Source organism: Monodon monoceros, unplaced genomic scaffold (assembly GCF_005190385.1).
Source record: "Monodon monoceros isolate NGI ecotype Baffin Bay Population unplaced genomic scaffold, NGI_Narwhal_1 Super_Scaffold_9, whole genome shotgun sequence".
NCBI classification, from domain to species: domain Eukaryota; kingdom Metazoa; phylum Chordata; class Mammalia; order Artiodactyla; family Monodontidae; genus Monodon; species Monodon monoceros.
Window position 1 is genome coordinate 26,330,975 of NW_021703786.1, and position 19,709 is coordinate 26,350,683.

At 43.4% G+C, this 19,709-nt stretch overlaps 1 protein-coding gene across 6 annotated transcripts in view; it reads right to left on the minus strand.

Annotated features, from left to right (window-relative positions):
- Window positions 1-19,709, minus strand: part of RPTOR (regulatory associated protein of MTOR complex 1) — a 352,911-nt gene that overhangs the window by 156,595 nt on the left and 176,607 nt on the right. For all 6 annotated transcript variants that reach the window (XM_029212146.1, XM_029212152.1, XM_029212148.1 and 3 more), the window contains exons 5-6: window positions 17,321-17,467; window positions 1,751-1,926 (exon numbers count right to left, since the gene is read on the minus strand). In XM_029212146.1, the coding sequence (XP_029067979.1) occupies window positions 1,751-1,926; window positions 17,321-17,467 (323 nt within the window). The remainder of the gene's footprint in view (window positions 1-1,750; window positions 1,927-17,320; window positions 17,468-19,709) is intronic.

Here is a 19,709-nt window from a genome sequence, read left to right on the forward strand (position 1 = left end):
AATGAAAGAACAAAAAGACCTACAGTCAAGGGCAGCACAGCCACGAAGAAAGGAGTGATGCTCAGAGGCAGTGTGGGTGTGGCTGCCGTGCAGCCTCAGCCTCACCCCGAGGTTGGGTCCCCACTCTCCTCCCTTCCCATCAGCCCTAGTCTCTCAGATCCTTCGAGCTTTCTCCAGTTCTGAAGAATGTGTCTGCATCACCTTCGGGTATTTCCAGCTCTGCCACGTTCCCCTTCTCTCTCCATGGGGGAGCTTCCATCTCCCCCGTGTCTCCTGCTCTTCTTCTGTTTTCTGTCTCTCTCCTCCTGCTGCCTTCCCCAGCGCCTAGCCCCTCGCTGTAATCTCCCAACATGCTAAGTCTGACTGCAGCCACCCCTCCCACTAGGAATCCCGTCCACTGTGTCCTTTGTTTCAAACCCCATAGTCCTCTCACCTGTATCTCTATGTGGTTCTTTTCAACATCCCCAGGTCGTAGTCGCACTCTGTTACCAGCCAGCAACTTCCTCCCTTCACCTCCCATCACGTGCACTGTGCTTCATGACAACAGTCCTGCCTCGCACGATGACTAGCTCAGCTCTCTCCCCTGGAGTCTGCTTTTGCCACGTGTGCTATGCTTTGTGGGGTGCAGTGGGGAATGGCCCCGGTCAGGTCCTGTATGAGTTGGCTGAGTCGGGGGGTGAGCTCGGCAGCTGGGGGACACCTCCTCCACTAGCTCCTTAGGGATCAGGCATGTTAGAAGAGGCCTCTCCCTGGGGGGATCCACAGCCGGGATTTGGGAGGGCTGGGGTGGGAGATGGATGCCCTCACTCAGGTGCCGTGGGTCAACCTGATGCTGCTACAGAGGTGAAGCTGCAAGTCCAAGTTCTCATCCAACCAGCAGCTCAAGGCAACCACAGGACCCCCAACCCAGGCTGTAGTCACCCGAGGGGCCTCCCGAGGGATTGAGTACTGTGTCGTTGCCCCCAGAGTCCTTGCTTGTCTCCCCACTTTCTCCAGGGCTGTGGGGGAGGAAGCAGGACCCTGTGCCTCTGCGCTGTTAGGACACCCTGGCAGGAAACGGAGGAAGGCGCCTCCACAGAGTCCAGTGAACCCACGCGGCTGCACCGTCCCGCCTGTGCCTCACCAAGAGCTACTTACCTCCATGTATATGGGTTCCAGCAAAATATAAAAGGGAAAAGTAGACATTAAAAGAGAGCAAGACAGTCTAGGGGAGAAAACTGGATTTGGAGACAAGAAGCACACACATTCCATTGTGAGTCCTGCCAGTGATGGAGGGTCTTAAATGCAGGTCCTACTGTCTTGGAATATTCCACACATTTCCTCAGTCATATTCGCAAGAGCTCTCAACTTCTCAAAAGAGTGGCGGTAGGAAAAAAAATCATTATTATTATTATTTTTTTACTGCTGAGAATAAACTGAAAGATTCTACTTCAACTCAAGCAAAGAATTCTATAACTAATGAAGGCTTTTCTGTTTTCAAAAGAAAGTCCACTTTCCAGCATGACCCACATTGGTACTATCTGAGGGCACAGCCACAGTTAGCCACGAAATGGAGAGGGTGCTCCTGGAAACCACACACGCACCTGACCCGGGGGACAGTGCATCCTGAACCCCAAGAGGAAAACCCCAGCATCCACTTGGGGTCCTGAGCTCACGCCTGTAACTTGGTCCAAAAGACCCAGGTAGATTCCTTGGGTCCCTGCAGCAAACCCCAAGGGGGTCGCTGGGAGTCGAGGTGGGCGCCACTTACCAGCGCAGGGCGATTTTGATGGGGGTGGTGAGGCATGACGTGAATAGGTCGGCTGGAAGGTCGGGGATCATGGGCAGGAGCTCGTTGGCCTCACAGGCTGCCAGCTGAATGCAGTTCTTCATGGATGGGGGCAAAGGCATCTGGGCCAGGGGGTGGTTTGGGTTAATAGCAGCGACCTGCATTGGGACAGGAAGGAAGAGAGCAGCTTAACTGTCACGCACAACTGGAGACTGAGCCGGAAATGTGACACGAAGGAAAGGACCCATCAACCGAGGCTTAAAGCTTGGGGGTTCCTGGCCAAGTCCTCTGGAGAGAGGCCCAGCTGCTAGATCCTCTCCTGGAGACGACCACAAGCTCCAGCCCCAAATCACTTGTTACTTAAGGACTCCTGGGTTATAAACGCCAGGGGGGCGGGGCTCCATGAAGACCAGGTGCTGGGGTTTCAGGTGATGATGGCATTGAGGAGGGCAGATGGGGCAGGAAGGGATAATTTTAATCACTGACGGCTGCTCGTTTGTTTCCCAACTTGAAAAGAATGTTTATGTGTCTCGGGTTTTGCTCCTTACTAATAATCCCCTATGTCTGCATGATTGTGTCTCTTTCACACTGGCTATTTCATTTGCTTTTTACAACATCACCATGAGGTAAGTCTTCTTTCCAATTTTAAAAACCTACAATGAGGAAACAGAGACCCCAAGAAATGACGTGAACTGCCGGTCACCGGGCGAGTCCTAGTCATGAGTACGGGAAGCTGGTCCTGGCCTAAGGGCCGTTTTCCACTCCCTCATCCCATCCAGACCCTCCTGAATCTATACCACACACCTGTGACACTAACATGAGTGCTCTGCAGGGTCTTTTCCAAACAGCAGTCTCGGGTGAACTTTGTAAGTTAAATACACACAAAGCTGTGTTCACTCATATATACCTAACATTGATTACAACATGTAAAGTGTTGTCATTATTAATGCTGATAAAACCTTCTCAAATGGAAGGCAGTAAAAGCGGTACTTCTATTAATAACCTCTTCAGATTATTAATAGAAGGAATAGTAAATCCAGAGTACAAATCAAATTCTAGTATACTTAATACTAAATAAAAACTGCAATTTCTAGAGGAAGGGGTTTTTTATTGTGGCAAAATATACATAATATAAAAGTTACCATCTTACCCACTTTATTTGTATGGTCAGTGGCATTAGGTATACTCACATTGTACAACCATCAGCAGAGTGGGTTTTTTAAAGCACAGAGAAAAGGGAAGGCAGAATCACTTTTAATCCTTTCCTTGGCTCCAGCTCTACAATCTAAAATAGCACCAGTGAAGCAACCTGCTCCACACAGGAAATTAGTTTCCAGGTCTGCTGTGACAACACGCTAGGAAAGATGTTGGGTCTGGGTGCCGTGTGGGTCTGTGGCTTATCAGACCTGAGTCATGCGGAAAGACGGAAAGACGCAGAGGCTGCAGATGTGTCAGAGCCAGGGGAGCCTGCCGGAAGTGGTCTCGACTTGCGTGCTCTGTGGAAGTGCGTTCTCCCCAGCCCAGGAGGGAGGATGACATCGGCAACGGGTCAGGCTCCGGGAGGGGAACAGAGTGCACAGTCTTCAACGGTGAAAGGGGCATTGGAGAGGTGGCCTGGGACTGAAGCCAATGCACATGCTTCTTGCAAGCCTTACCACAACTGCGCACAGACGTGATGATTACAGGAAACAATGTAGGAAGAAACAGTCATTTATGTAAAACCAAGATTCAATATTCTTAAATGTTGGTGTGAGTTACTAGTTTTAACTTCTCTGTCTATAATCTGCTTCCACAGTAAATTTACTTTCTGAGAAGCGAAGAGCAGGTCCTCTGGCTACAGCCCCCAAATGCTGCAGCCCTTCCATCTTTGCTGTTGCCTGTCACTGAGCTTCTACAGCCTCAGGCTCTCAGAAGTGAAGCAGTGTGTCACACCAAGGCCACCTTTCTCCCAAGTCGGCCTTAGACACAGGCCCCCAGGGGGAGGCGGGGGTGGGGCGGGTTCCCACGCCCTGGCAGCCACGTGGGGTGCTCAGTGGGTTAAAGGCATTTCTCCTGATGTCAGGATGTCTGTGCCCTGTCCTCTGTGGAGGCAGCGCTCCCGTAGCCCTGACACAGCCGGGCGGTGCTGTCAGGTAGCGATCTGCTCAGTGCCTCTGTGTTAGGTCTGCCTTGGGCTGCACCTCGTGGTCCACGAGCATTTGGCCCAGAGCCTTGCAAAGTACCTGAGGCAGAGGAGGCACAAGGAGACAGGGAGACGATGCAGGAACATCTTCATCCCAAGTAAGTCCACTAGAAACTAAATTTCCCAATTCACAGTGATCATTGATAGAAACCTCTATTTCTTAAACAAGCCCCTTGCAGTATGCTGATGTATAAACTGGCAGAAAGCATTAAATGTGGCTGCAGATAATCTGAAGTGTGGTAACACACAATAATAGTCCCCTCAGACTCATATGGGACCTGTTGTCACCACTGGGCACATGCCAGCTCTGCACTGGGGTTAATTAGAATCAGTAACATTTTAAAAAAATGACGTTCAAGACAAGCAATTCCACCAACGATTCATTTTTCAAGCTGCTAACCCAGGAATACAAAAAAACAAAACAAAACCCAACAGATGAGCTACTTCCAATATATTCTTTTGGTTTTGTATTTATCTAAGATATTGACCTTTTAATTGAAATTAGTCTTTGGAAACAGCTTGCATGTAAACCTAACTACCAGTGATTCAGAGGACTTTTCAAAGGCACCCAGGCTGAGAAGAGAACAGGTCCAGCTGGGAGCCACCACTCACCCTGAAGGGCACACCCCAGATGCACTTTTACCCAAAGGGGCTTCTCCTGGAGAACCTAGTGGCTCAAACACCAGGAAAACTTTAATCATTAAAAGCTCACTAGAGGGCTTCCCTGGTGGCGCAGTGGTTGAGAGTCTGCCTGCCGATGCAGGGGACACGGGTTCGTGCCCTGGTCCAGGAGGATCCCACATGCCGCGGAGCAGCTGGGCCCGTAAGCCATGGCCGCTGAGCCTGCGCGTCCGGAGCCTGTGCTCCGCAACGGGAGAGGCCACAACGGTGAGAGGCCCGCATACCGCAAAAAAAAAAAAGCTCACTAGAGCCTTCTGGAGGATTTGGGAAGGATCCAGAAAAATCTTCAGATGTGATACACAGCAACCAGATCCAAGAAAGACATCTGCTACCTCTTCCACACGTGTGGATAATGTGGCACTCATGCACTCAGAGCTCATGGGAAGGCTGGCCAAGCAGCTCACACAGGCCCGGAACCACTCGCTCCAGAAGCACGGCTGGAGGTGAGTGGGGGTTGCAGCGGGAGCACCTACACCTCTCATTTTCTAAATGAAACTCTGCCATTGTGCTGCTTCTGTTCTCCATATACATATACAACACATCTTGATAAAGAGATGAAGGCAATAATAATTTATTTCAGAGGAGTCTTTACCAAGCGACTTTCTGAAAATAACATCTACTTGGTAATAATTCCAGTTCTAGCTTAAAGAAATTTTTATTCTCAATTCAATAACACCTACTTACAGTGGACATTTTTGCAAAGTTCAGAGAGAGACTGAGATCTGTAAAGGAATCAGGTATTGCTTACCCAGCTCATTTCAAAGTTGTTAATGGAGCATCTATCATGCAACAAATACTGTACTAAAAATAGCAGATACAAAGTGGCAGTAGTAATTTTTAATATATAATTTATATAATTCTATATATATCAAATATTAAATAGTAATTTAAAAAGAAGTGGTACCTATTGCTGGGAACTATGAAATCTAGGCCAAGAGAGCAGGAGTCGTCTTTGTTGGAGGAAGACTTGTAATCATACCGAGAACCCCCCCCAATATTTCCCCTATAGGGTGGCTAAAGAGCATGATTATCCTGAGAGTTTGCCTAAATGGACCGTCCACTATTTTAAAGCCATTTAGTTGTTAGCAATCATTTTCTAAAATGCTCTAGAATCATTCTATAACTCAGTAAAGATGATTAATTAGAAATTATAACCAAATTTCTCCACTATTACTCTTAGATAACTAAAAAAAAGGAGATACTAAAAAATTCCACAATCCTTTACATCAAGAAGAGAATTTCCATTGGGGGCTACTGTGAATAATGCTACTGTGAACATCTGTGTACAGGTTTTTGTGTGGACACATGTTTTCAAGTCTCCTGGGTATAAACATAGGAGTGGAACTGCTGGGTCGTCTGCAGCTCCAAGTTTAACATTTGAGGAACTGCCAGACTGTTTTCCAAGGTGGCTGCACCATTTTACCTTCCCACTAGCACTGTGTGAGGGTTCAAATTCCTCTACATCCTGGCCAGGACGTGTAATTATCTATCTTTTTTATTCTACCCATCCTAGTGGATGTGAAGTGCACCTCAGTGTAGTTTTGATTTGTTTCCCTCGTGACTGATGATGTCCTTTTCTTACCTTATTGTGCTGGCTAGAACTTCCGGTACTATGTTGAGTAAGAATGGTGAGAATGGACAGCCTTGCCTTGTTCCCGACCTTAGGGGGAAAACATGGTCTCTTACCATTAAGGATGATGACAGCTGTAGGTTTACAGATGTTCTTTATCAAGCTGAAGAAGCTCCCCTCTAGCCCTCATTTGCTAAGAGGTGGTTTGTTAGGTTTTTTTTAATCATGAAAGGGTGTTGGATTTTGTCAAAAGCTTTGTGTCAACTGATATGATCATATGATCGTTCTTCTTTAGTCTGTTGGTATGATGGATTACATTAACTGATTTTTTTGAATATTAAGCCAGACTTGCATACCTGGAATAAATCTCACTCAGTCGTAGAACATAATTCTTTTTATGGATTGCTAGAACTGATTTGCTATTATTTTGTTGAGGACTTTTGCATCTAAGTTTGTGAGAGACAGAGGTCTGCAGCTTTTTTTCTTTTCTTTTGTAATGTGTATCCATTTTGGCATCAGGGTAATAATGACCTCATAAAATGAATTGGGAAGTGTTTCCTCCCTGTTCTATTTTCTGGAAGAGAATGTAAAACTGGTGTTAATTCTTTAAATATTTGGTAGAATTCTCTAGTGAAACTAGCTGAGTCTGGAGATTTCCTTTCAGGAACTTTTAAATTACAAATTTAATTTCTTGACCACTCACATTATCTATTTCATCTTGGGTGGATTTGGTAGTTTGTGGTTTTAGAGGAATTGGTCCATTTCTTTGAAGTTGTCAAATTTATGATGTAAAGTTGTTCATGTTATTCCCTTATTATTCTTTCAATGGCTGTACGATCCTGAATCTTCTCCTTCTATGTTTGTTAGTCTTGCTAGAGATTTATCCATTTTATTGATTATTCCTGAGAAGCAGCTTTTTGTTTCATGGAGTTTTCTCTTTTTCTGTTTTACATTTCAATGATTTCTGTTCTTATCATCATTTTCTTTCTTCTGATTGCTTTGGGGTTATTTTGCTCTCCTTTTCTAGTTTCTTGAGGTAGTGCTATGGTCTGAATGTTCGTGTTCCCCCAAAATTCACATGTTGAAATCCTAACCCTCAAAGGTGATAGTACTAGAAGGTGGGGCCTTTGGCTGGTGATTAATGCATGAGGGTGAAGCCCTCCTGAATGGGATTAGTGTCCTTACAAAAGCAGCCTGAGAGCTCTCTGACCCCTTCTACCATGTGAGGACACAGCAAGAAGGCCTGGCCATAAACTAGGAAAAGGGCCCTCACCTGATCAAGCTGCACTGTGATCTTGGACTGTCCAGCCTCCAGAACTGAGAGAAATAACTTTCTGTTGTTTAGAAGCTACCCAGTCTGTAGTATTTTGTTACAGTAGCCCAAATTGATTAATACAGGGAGGAACTTATAATTTGATACTTTTCCTATTTTCTAGCATAAGGATCTAGTGCTATAAATTTCCCTTTCAATTGCTTTAGCTGCATCTTTTTTTTTTTTTTTTAATTTTTGGCTGCGTTGGGTCTTTGTTAGTGCACGCGGGCTTTCTCTAGTTGCGGTGAGCAGGGGCTACTCTTTGTTGCGGTGTGCGGGCTTCTCACTGCAGTGGCTTCTCTTGTTGCAGAGCATGGGCTCTAGAGCACAGGCTCAGTAGTTGTGGCACACGGGCTTAGTTGCTCCACGGCATGTGGGATCTTCCCGGACCAGGGATCAAACCCATGTCCCCTGCAATGGCAAGCGAATTCTTAACCACTGCACCACCAGGGAAGTCCTAGCTGCATCTTATCAGTACTGACATGTCGTACATTCATTTTCGTTTTTTTTTCTATTTATTTTTTAATTGAAGTGTAGTTGATATACAACATCGTATTCATTTCTGCTATACAGCAAAGTGATTCAGTTATACATATATATAAACATTTTTTTCTTATATTCTTTTTGACTATGGTTTATCATAGGATATTGAATATAGTTCCCTGTGCTATACAGTAGGACCTTGTTGTTTATCCATTCTATATATAATAGCTTACATCTGCTAACCCCAACCTCCTACTCCATCCCTCCCCCTTCCCCCTCCCCCTTAGCAACCACAAGTCTGTTCTGTATGTCCATGAGTCTGTTTCTGTTTTGTAGATAGGTTCATTTGTGTCATATTTTAGATTCCACATATAAGTGACATCATACGGTATTTATCTTTCTCTTTCTGACTTACTTCACTTAGTATGGTAATCTCTAGTTGCATCTATGTTGCTGCAAATGGCATTATTTCCTTCGTTTTTATGGTTGAGTACTATTCCATTGTATGTATATACCACATCTTCTTTATCCATTCATCTGTCGATGGACATTTAGGTTGCTTCCATGTCTTGGCTATTGTGAATAGTGCTGCTATGAACATAGGGGTACATGTATCTTTTTGAATTATAGTTTTTCTGGATATACGCCCAGGAGTGGAACTGCTGGATCATATGGTAATTCTATTTTTAGTTTTCTGATGTACATTCATTTTCATTCAGTTAATGTATTTTCTTTAATTTCCCTTGAGACTTCTAACCCATCAATTATGTGTTCTTTTTTTTTCTGAGATTTTTCTGTTGTCTTTTTATCGCTGACTTCTAGTTGATTCTACCATGGTCAAAGAGCACACTCGTGTGGTTTCAATTATTTAAAATATGTTGAGGTTTGCTTTATGACCCAGGATATGATATATCTTGATGGATGCTCTATGGACACTTGTGTATTTTGCTGCTGCTGTTGGTTGGAGTGTTCAGTTACTGTCAATTAGATCTTTATGATTGACATTCAACAAATATTACTGTTTCATCTTCAAAAAAAGATAGCTTAATTTCCTTTTTCCCAGTCTGTATACCTTCTGTTTTTTTCCCTTGCCATACTGCAGAAGTCTTATTGTATAATGTTGAGGAGGACTAGTGAGAACTAATATCTTTTCCTTGCTTCTGACCCCAGTGTTAAGAAAAACCACTTACCTTCTTGTCCCTCCCCTCAAGTGAGCTGGTAACTTCCCACCTGCCCTTCTCCCCGTGCATGGCTCTGTGATCACCCAGTTTAGTGCTGCCATTTTTCTGGTTGCCACCAGAAACACCATGGTCTGTGCTACCACAGATCCTTTGTGAGAGAACATCGGGCCATTACCTCCATAGCCTCTGGCTGATGGAGGAGAGGTCCTCCTGTGATAGCAAGCAGGACCATGCAGATGGGTCCTGCTGGGAACCACAGTACCCTCACGATATCCCAGGGTGTTGGTCATGATCTGTGGTCCAGGACATTAAGCAATTTCTGGCATATTTTAAAATAGACGAAATTAGAAAAAAAATTAAATTCTAAGACTTAACTCGAAGAAGCTCCCAGTTTTATGATGGCTGCAAAAAGTATACTATATTCATGGATTTGGGTGAATAATTTTTACTTTGTTTCTTTTTACATTTCATACAAATCAACCAAAGATTAAACATATTCAGTGAATCATAGACACATCTAAGGAAGACAATTAAAGGTAGTTTATTCAAATGTACGGTTATTTTATGAGACCAAATCCATAAATAATTACTAAGCAACTACTTCATATGAAGTATCCTTGATAGGTTTACATAATAGACTTAAATACAGCTGACAATGCCAATAGAAGAGATACTGCAAGACAATACATAATTAATTGTCAAATTAATTGCATAAAAATTTGCTATATGAGGTCAGCTGAGAAAGATTTCAGGCTCAGGGAAGTAGAATTTTAGTTATACCCTGAAAGTTGACTGTATTAATAATATAATTTGCTTGTCTGTGGATTTCATTTAAGCTACAGACAAGAGATGAGAGTTCCTGAATTTTTAATGCAGCGAAATCACTTTTCTTTCACCCAAAGCTTTCAAATTCCAGGACTGGGAATAGTAAAAGGTGCCAACAGAAAAAAACTGGATCTCCCGGTACAAACTGCAGAAGGGATTGTTCACAGGTGCATAGTAGCAAAGAGTCTGGAGACTGCTTATGTACCATCCTCTGTTGCACAGGCTGATGACTGGACTAAATGTAAAAAGTGCTCTGCAAACCACAAAGCGTCGCACAAATAAAAGGCGGTAGTAGGTAGTGTCCATCAGCTAAGGCTGTCAGGTGTTCTGGCCTCCCCTGATGCTGCCTCTCCATCTTGCACGGCCCCCTCCTCTCTCACCAGCTCTCAGTGGTGGTAAGGGTCCTGATCTTCTAGAGGCTGCTTTTCTCATCAGCGTGTTTCTGTGACCCGTTCCACTTTCTGGTTAGCACGTCAGCTCCCAGAGCACTCAGAGGACCAGCCTCCCATTCCACTCTTCATTTCCATCATGGCTTTATTTTCCCCAGCCAGGTGCTCTGGGTGGCTGTGTGCAGCCCAATGAAAGGGATTTCTGCTGTATTTGTTTACAGGTTAACCCCCACTTACTCTCCTATAAACAGTGGAAACAGTAGCATTTCTCCTTAAATTACAAATGTGTGTGTGCTGTGGGGGGAGTGTTTCAACTACATAATAGGTTTCTTATCGATATTTGTTTTGAAAATATTCACCCTTATGAATTGTTACAGCTTGCTATATAGCTTGCTATACATAGAGTATAAGGTACAGAGGGGTGAACTTGGCCCGCCTTTATTAAAGAAAAGGGCATGGACCTGCACAGAGTGTGTGCAGAGAAGCAAGCGGGGAAGGTGGTTCACCGCTGAAGCCGGGGGTGGCGCAGCAGGAAGGCGGGGCTCCCCTGAAGACCTACCATCAGGACAGCCCCCTGCTCGCCCTTGTGCCCGAAGCCGGGTGTCCTGCAACCACCACAGCCACCCCTCCCCAGGAAGCACGTGGTGGTATTCTTCTTTAAAGAGAGTTACTGATGTGTCTGGGGAAAGCTAGGGTGGCTAGTGTAGTCACCGGCTCCCAGAGGTAGAATGCTCTCCGCACTGTGAGCAAGGGTGCCCCAGGAAGCCACCTGCCTTCCCCGCCATGGGCACACAGCAACAATGGGTAGCTTCCCTTCAAATTAATATCATTTAAAAAGTAAAGAGAAAATAAATAAGAGTATCACATAACAGACTTCCTGTTTCCCTACTACCTACAAATGGTAACTATAAAGCTATAGAAGAGAAAGAATGGAGACATGGAAAAAATTATAACGTGAAAGCTAGAGACGGACAAGCCTGAGCTCCGTGTAGAGTCAGCACCGTGGACCCCTGTTTTGTAGCGTGAACATCCCGACAGCAAGTCCACGGAGAATGTTCACAAATTCACACACACAAACTCCATTTAGTAAGCAGTCATCCAAGACACATACCTTTCTAAAGATAACCTTAGAATTAACATGTGATATTCAAAAATCACAGACAGACATTGTAACACTACAAATATTAACCTTAACACAGAGCATCGACTTCTGTTGGGTTGGCCAAAAGCTTCGTTTGGGTTTTTCCATAAGATGTTATGGAAAAACCCAAACAAACTTTTTGGTCAGCCCAATATTTCGAATTCCACGGACATCCACACGATGTGCTATCTACAACAGTAGCAAAGGAACCACAGGTTTCCAAATATGAATTCTCTAGTTCTATGGGATGCACATTTGACATTTTTTGAAGAAACCTGAAGATTTTCATGTTAGTCATTTTTGTTACAATTAGTTTAAACACTTGGCATAAAATTTAGCCACACTGATGAATACATGAGAATAATGTGTCATAAATATCAAGTCGAATACAGGATTTCAAACGGAAAATAGGGTGGTTAAGTCACTGCGAATCCAGTGATGCTGCAGGACCAAGCCTGTTTCTGTGAAAATGAGTATCCGCTGGACAAGGTCCTGAGCTGCTGGATGCTACTGCTGGAGCCAGCAGGAGTGGGTCACACAAGGAAGTTTACAGATTGTCACATCAAAACATGATTCGCGGAACTGCCCTGGCGGTCCAGTGGTTAAGACTCCGTGCTTCCACTGCAGGGGGCATGGGTTCAATCCCTGGTCAGGGGACTAAGAACCTGCACGCCACGCGGTGCAGCCAAAAAAAACAAAAAAAAACCAAAAAACAAAACAAAACATGATTCATTTGGAGGCATCATGAGAAAAGTGCAAACAGGCAGTAAGAGGAGAGAATGGTGCCACCAGAGTGATGGCCTGAACCTCAACAACAGACTCCCCCAAAGCATGTCGACCATCCTTGGGGGAAGACATCATCCCACCACCGCTGTGGCTGCCACCGAGAAACTATCTGGGCTCCCATCCTACACCAACGAGGATGATCGTGCTGAGGATCAAGTCTTACTGGGTTACAGCTCAGCCCCATCAGTCTCTGTAAAAGAAAGGCAATCCTGTTCCCACCACCAGACACCAACTCACCTCCCTGCCTCCAAAGAAAGAGAGGAAGAGGCTGAGATTTGACCCCTGCTTCATTGCTGTCTTCAGTGAAGAGAAGAATCATAACTGCCTGTGGGAAATATCCAATGGAAGTAGAACTAATGGATAAAACTTAATAAAGACTATTTCAAAGAGAATCCACTGAAGATTTAGTCTCCTCTTCTAGTTACAAAGATTTTATATCCAAGACAAAAGCTGTTGCAAAAAAAAAAAAGAAATCTGAATTCTCTTTTTCTCTTTCTCTCTCAGCATATATACTGTGTACTGTGGATATAAATACTCCTTCTCTGGCTTTTATCATGAATTCTTGGTTATGGCTACAACAAGGCCACCTTCTCATCTATCGCAGAAGTAAGGGTGATACAGTTTAGTGAAAACAGCCTAAAATTCCATACCCAAACTGTCCATAATGCATGTGGACAAAATGAAGACAATAACACATGCAATATAGCTGACACTCACTGTCAGACAGACCAGTACTCATCCCAACTCCACTCCCTTTTGCCACCCCCCCACCCAACTATGAGGGGCGGGGCACATCGCATATGACCCAGCTTTAGCTAATGAGACATAAGGGGAAGTCTGCACTTGCTTTCCTAACAAGAGAGACAAATGTGATAGCTCTGCCCTGTCCCCACCTCATCCAGGCTCAACGTGGAAGAATGTACTGTAACCATCAAGATAAAACATCAGAGTGCAGAGATTAAAAACAGCCTGGGTCCCTAATGGTACTGCTGAATAATTAAATCATTTGCCTCAGAGATCTTAGCAAAAATGACAAACTGTTACTTGTTTAGAAAGCAATAGTGAGATTTTTCATTACTTTCAGCTAAAAGCAGTCCAAATGCAAACACTTAAAGCCTGAGAAAAATTACTCCCATACATCAGTTCTTAGGTTGTTATTTGAGGATTTGCCCTAGCAGAACAAAGGAGAAAACCGAGAAAGAGACAGAGGTGGGATCTAGAAAACAGTGGATGCTTCCAGGAGAGTGATAAGGAGAAATCCCAGGATGACAGCTTTGGAGCAGGCCCGTTTAGAACAGCCGATTGAAGCAGGCAGTGGAGAGCTGGGAAAGAAGAAACTTTGGAAAGAGGCATATTCTGAGATTCAATACTACCCTTGCAAATTTAGGAACTGAGGAAATGTTAAAGATCTAATTCAATAAGAAAAGAGAAAATCTTCAGGAAAATCAAAGAAACAAAAACTGTTATAAAAATGGAAAGCATAGCACCCTATTTAGCCATTCAATGAACAATATTTACATGGTCATAATCAGGGAGTTGAAGTTTAATATTTGTCATATTTTAGAATCAACTCATACACAAAGCATGGGGACTTAATTATGGTCAGAGACTAGAGAATAATCATAAAAGTGCAGATGACAGAAGTTGGAAAGGTCCAGAGGTAAAAGAAAGTCCAAGGAAGCTAAGAACCTAAAGCCAGAGGATAGTACTGATTACTGACGAAACTAGAAATAAAAACGTCAGGGTATTATTTCAAATTGCAAAGGTTACAAAGTATAGGGAATCCAAATGTAGTGACACAACTAAATTGCAGTGGGGAAACAGGAGGGGGCAGTTAGTGACTCACCCTCTTCAATTTCGCTTTAGAATTCACAATTTAATACAAACAACAAATATGACTTAAAACTTTGTAACATGTCTCTTTACTATCAAAGTTCTATATAATTTCTCCAATTCTTTAAATAGAATTTACTAATGGCAACTCTGTTTTTGGTTTATACAGTAGCAGAAAGCCTGATAATCTAAAATTTATGAATCAAGCAGTAGTAGTATAAGCATATTATTTACATTTATAGAGATACTCATAGAGGAACTAGAAATACAAACAGTTAAAATAGGTTCCCTATAGTAGCAGAGTCTTGGCCAAGGAGGTGTGGGCCAGGGCATATTTCATTCATTATAAACCCTTGGTACTATTTAATTTTTAAAATCATGGCATATACTAATTTAGTAAAAATAAAAATATTTATCTTAGGGCTTCCCTGGTGGCGCAGTGGTTGAGAGTCCGCCTGCTGATGCAGGGGACACGGGTTCGTGCCCCGGTCTGGGAGGATTCCACATGCCGCGAAGCGGCTGGGCCTGTGAGCCATGGCTGCTGAGCCTGCGCATCTGGAGCCTATGCTCCGCAACGGAAGAGGCGACAACAGTGAGAGGTCCACGTACCGCACACACATACACACACACAAAAAATTTATCTTAAAAAAAAAAAACATGGAAAGCAGAGAGAATTGAAGACTTTCCTTAGTTTTCAAATTACAAAGCAATATGACACAAGGAAAAATGTAGAGACCATTACTGAGGGACAGACATGCATTTTTCCTGGCTATGATGAAGTTTCAATTGTGTGCAGTAATTTATGCCATGCTTTCATGGAGGCATCTTCTACTTCACCTGCAGTATTCCTTTGAGATGGAAGTCCAAGAATATGAAAGCTGATAACTCTCTCTTAAAATTTATGTCACTCATATTTGTGCTAATGTTTATTACTTGGAGGCTTTCTGGTCCAGGTAACTATTTTCTTGCATTATATTTAATCATTTTTACCCGCTTTATTTTTTAAACTCTGGCACAAACCATTTTACCCGCCAGTTTCTTTCAGTTTCATGTTATCATTTACCCAATAAAAGTGTTAAAATGTATCATAAATTTACAAAGAATCTGGCCAACTGTAGACAGGGAAAGAATTTTTTAAAAGAATAAACCTAAGAGGCCACACAGGATTGCTGTTTCTACAGCAGATAAAAAAATGACTAACATGAACATTAAGATATTAGCTGGGAGCCAATTTTATCATTTTAATTTCCGCTGTTGATGCAAGAGACCAGCTGAACAACAGCCAATAATAGTAAGTGTAATGGAAAACCATAAGACTTATCTGCACTGTAATTAAGAAAAGAATGAAGATAAAAGTCAGAGCTAATTATAAAACACATGGTATAACTTTACATTGCCATCTATTTGCCACTTCAGATAACATATTTTTCATTTATTCTCCTCCATGAGGAATTAGTCAATTAAACATTTCCCTCCTCACCCCAAAAAGATGCACGGAAAACTTTTTTGTCGCATTCAATGAAATGAACAGTTTCTTAGGCTGATTAATCCTTGGCAACATACAGAGAACATTTACAGAACCGACAGAGCAGATACTCCAAGTGCTAGGGCATAAGAGGGAAATGCTTGTCTTCTGCTGAGAAGGGTGGGAGAGGGACTATATTTAACATGTTTTTTTTGTTTTTTGTTTTTTTTTGAAGTACGCGGGCCTCTCACTATTGTGGCCTCTCCCGTTGCGGAGCACAGGCTCAGTGGCCATGGCTCACGGGCCCAGCCGCTCCGCAGCATGTGGGATCTTCCCGGACCAGGGCACTAACCCCGTGTCCCCTGCATGGGCAGGCGGACTCTCAACCACTGTGCCACCAGCGAAGCCCTATTTAACATGTTTTAATTAACAAAGGCGGATGTATTGGTCTTTCCTTAATCACCCTGAAGCTCATAAGTTGGGGATAAATATCAGGCTGGATTCTTTGGCATTTTTATTTACACATTTTAAATGGAAAACAAAAAAAATGTTTTTTCAAGATTTATTACTTGATGTGAGGAAAAGCAATTACCTCTTGGTGCTTTGAGTTTTTAGCACTCATAAGATAACCTATCCCTTGGATAAACTTAGATGAAATGCCTAAAAGCAAGGTAAAAATTTAATGATATAAAACTTGACCTTTCCCTTCTCTTATTCTAGAATGCAAATAATAATAATAACAATAACAACTTGTGGCACTGGGATAAAGGGTAATTTATCAGTCACTCTGGTGCAAAGTTCTGCATAAGGGCTTAATTTATAAATATTTTAATTTATAAAATATTTATAAATTAACTGTATGACATGTTAAGTTCTCCCAAGTAGAATTTCAAATTTTATTGCTGATTACTTCAGCAATATCCTCTGATGAAATGTGAAAAACATAACAATACATTAAAATTGGATAGACCCAAAAAGGCTTGAGGAAACATGTACTCAGTGCCATTTCTGTTCCTGAATTGAGAATTTCCTGCACTGCAACCAGTTGGAATTCATGACCCCCTGGAGGCTGCAGAATATTTTATTCTCACTCTTGTGTAGGCCATAGGATGGAGGCCTCTTAACTGAAAGTGCCTCTTCAGTTTCTCTTTAGAAGTCACTGTTTAATTCAAGCATCAAATATTAATTAAAACAACCAAGGAAAACGTTTCTTCACGATCAGAGCACTACACAGGCTCTCCAGTTCTTTAAATGGAAGGCACCAACGGCAGCTGTAGCTGTTTTGTTTTCTGTATTTAGCGTAGTAGGGGTTTTTTTCCAACACAAAAGACAAAAAAATGAGGGCAATAACTAAGATGCGGGTGGAACTGAAGACTGTGCCCAGACACGGGTCCATTTCTCCGAAAATAAATGTGTCTGCTTTATTTTCACATTTATCTCGAAGGCAGAGCCCACTGAAGCACAATTCAACTCTATTAATTTTATCGCTTAATTAAAATTCGGATTAAAAATGATGCTGGGTAAAACGAGGTGTAAAAATAAGCCCAAGAGCTTGTCCTGAGTCCTTTCCAAGTTCTTTGTCATGGACCCCACCACCTTGCGCTGAGCACTCTGAGCCTGCCCCACCCAAAGAAACAAAACCACAGCTCCAGGCCAATAGTCCCCCACGGCCACCCCCACCGCCCAGTGTGTTCAGGGCCTCACCTCCAGCTCCTGCTCCCTCTGCAGGGCGAACTGTTTGAAGGACTTGACAATGAGACCAGCGTTGGAGCAGTCGTAGACGAATATGGAGGGGCTGCCCATCCATGTCTGCAGGTCATATATAGACAGGGGGATGTACTGAGTGTAGTTCTGGAAAAGAAAACAGTGCATGTTTGTGACTCACACCTGGCGAACTCTGCCTGCTCACCAGCACCTGCACCTCCAAGAGGGTCCCATGCATGGGGCCCGCTGCACAGAGCATTCCTGAGCTGCCATCTCTACCCACTGTGAACAGCAGCAAACTAACCTCCCCACCATCTGCCCACACGCTGTTTCATCAGGTAGAACCGGGCGGTGGCACAGTTCAATCCCGAGCTCCTCTCCTCCCCTGTTCAGCTCTCGCTGCCCCCTGGGAGCGCACTCACTCCACTGAGGGATTTCCCTCCACGTGTCCCACAACGAGGCCTTCACACCTACCCTTCCTCTCCCACCCTCTTGCAGCCAAACCACAGCTTTCTCTTATAAATCCCAAGGCTACGCATGCTACTTCACACCATTCCTGCTCACCATTTACTCCGTAACTTCTCTGGGCTTATACAGCAGAACACGCTCCTCGATTATAAAGAAGATGAGCTCAGAAAAGTTGATCGGGTCCTCACATGTGCATGTTTTCCCTCTTGCCCCTTTAATTTCAGAGCTACCCATAAGCACTTTATCCTCTAGATGATTTAGATCACATTGAAGGAGTACAAATAGATTTGGCTCCATAATTTTTTTTCAAATCACAGAACAATAACATATTAGCATGAATCTGCAAAGTGAAATAGTTTTCTGGACGCACTGTACTCTTCAGTACTTGAAAACACTCCAGCTATTACTGGTAAACATACAGAGGGATGGTCCTCATCTCACCAGAGAAATGACTAAAATCCTCACTCAAAGGTAACATTTTTCTTTTTTTTTTTTTTGCGGTACGCGGGCCTCTCACTGCTGTGGCCTCTCCCGTTGCGGAGCACAGGCTCCGGACGCGCAGGCTCAGCAGCCATGGCTCACGGGTCCCGCCGCTCTGCGGCATGTGGGATCTTCCCGGACCGGGGCACGAACCCGTGTCCCCTGCAACAGCAGGCGGACTCTCAACCACTGCACCACCAGGGAAGCCCCAAAGGTAACATTTTTAAGCAATTCTGCATAGAACGCCATCACTTACTTATCCTTCCTCAGGCACCAATAGTTTAAGTAGTGACACTGTAGCAGAAATCAATTCTGTGCACTTACAGTAAAGGTGACTGTGTTTCCTCAAAGCTAAGCCACAAACATTGCCTCTGGTATTGCCAAGAGGATTGTTTCTAATGCAGAGGGGAAAAGGAACAGAAGACAGAAAGACCAAACCAGGCCTGGAGAAGACTGTCATCAAGGTGGTGGCGGCAGAGGCCTTCTTGATATGCACACACGTCACCAGATGCAAGTCCCATCCCAGATGGGGAGGATGTGCCGACAGCACAGGTGTGGTGGGGCTGCAGACATCTCTACCACGAGGGGACCACCCTCTGCTTACGCTGTGCCATTTCACCTTGCTAAACTGCCATCACCTGGTGTCTTGTTCTTCGTCACTGCACGAGTAAGAGAACACTTGGATATGCTCTAAGTAAACACTCTCAGAAGGATTCTAAAGACGGCAGTTCTTCCCTAATGAATCTATAAAGGCAGTGCCCAATCAAAATACCATCAGGGGTTTCCTTAATGGAATCTGACAAGCTGATTCTAAAGTTAATGCTGAAGAGAAAGGTGTAAGAATAGCACAACACAAAAAAAATTGTAAAGGAGGAATAATGAGTGAGGACTCACGCTAGCAGATATTAAATACACTACAAATCTATGGTAATTACAGGATGGTACTGGGGAAGGCGAGACAAACAAATCAACAGGAGGGAAAGCCCAGAAACAGAGCCACATATATAACTGTAATGAAGGTGGCATTTTAACTCAGTGAAGAAAGAATGAACAATTCAACAAGTGATACTTGTAAAATCCAACTAACCATTCAATATTGCCATCTGAGATTCCACACACAATCAGGACAGATTTTAAAAATAAATACAAAAGCAGAATAAAAGATTTAAAAATTTATTTTGGTGTAAGAAAGACCTCCTTAAACATATAGAACCTAGAAACGTTAAAGAAAAATAGAGCAATGTAAAAATTATATAATTCTGATAAAAACACATACCTGTGACAAGCAATTTAAGAATAAAGTAGGTACAACATATGTGACATAGGCTTTATATTTAGAATGTGTGTGTGTATATAAGCTTCTGCTGCAGATCAACAAAGACAAAACAACAAAAACGATATACAATAGGCAAAAGCTTCACACAGGCAATTCACGGAAGAA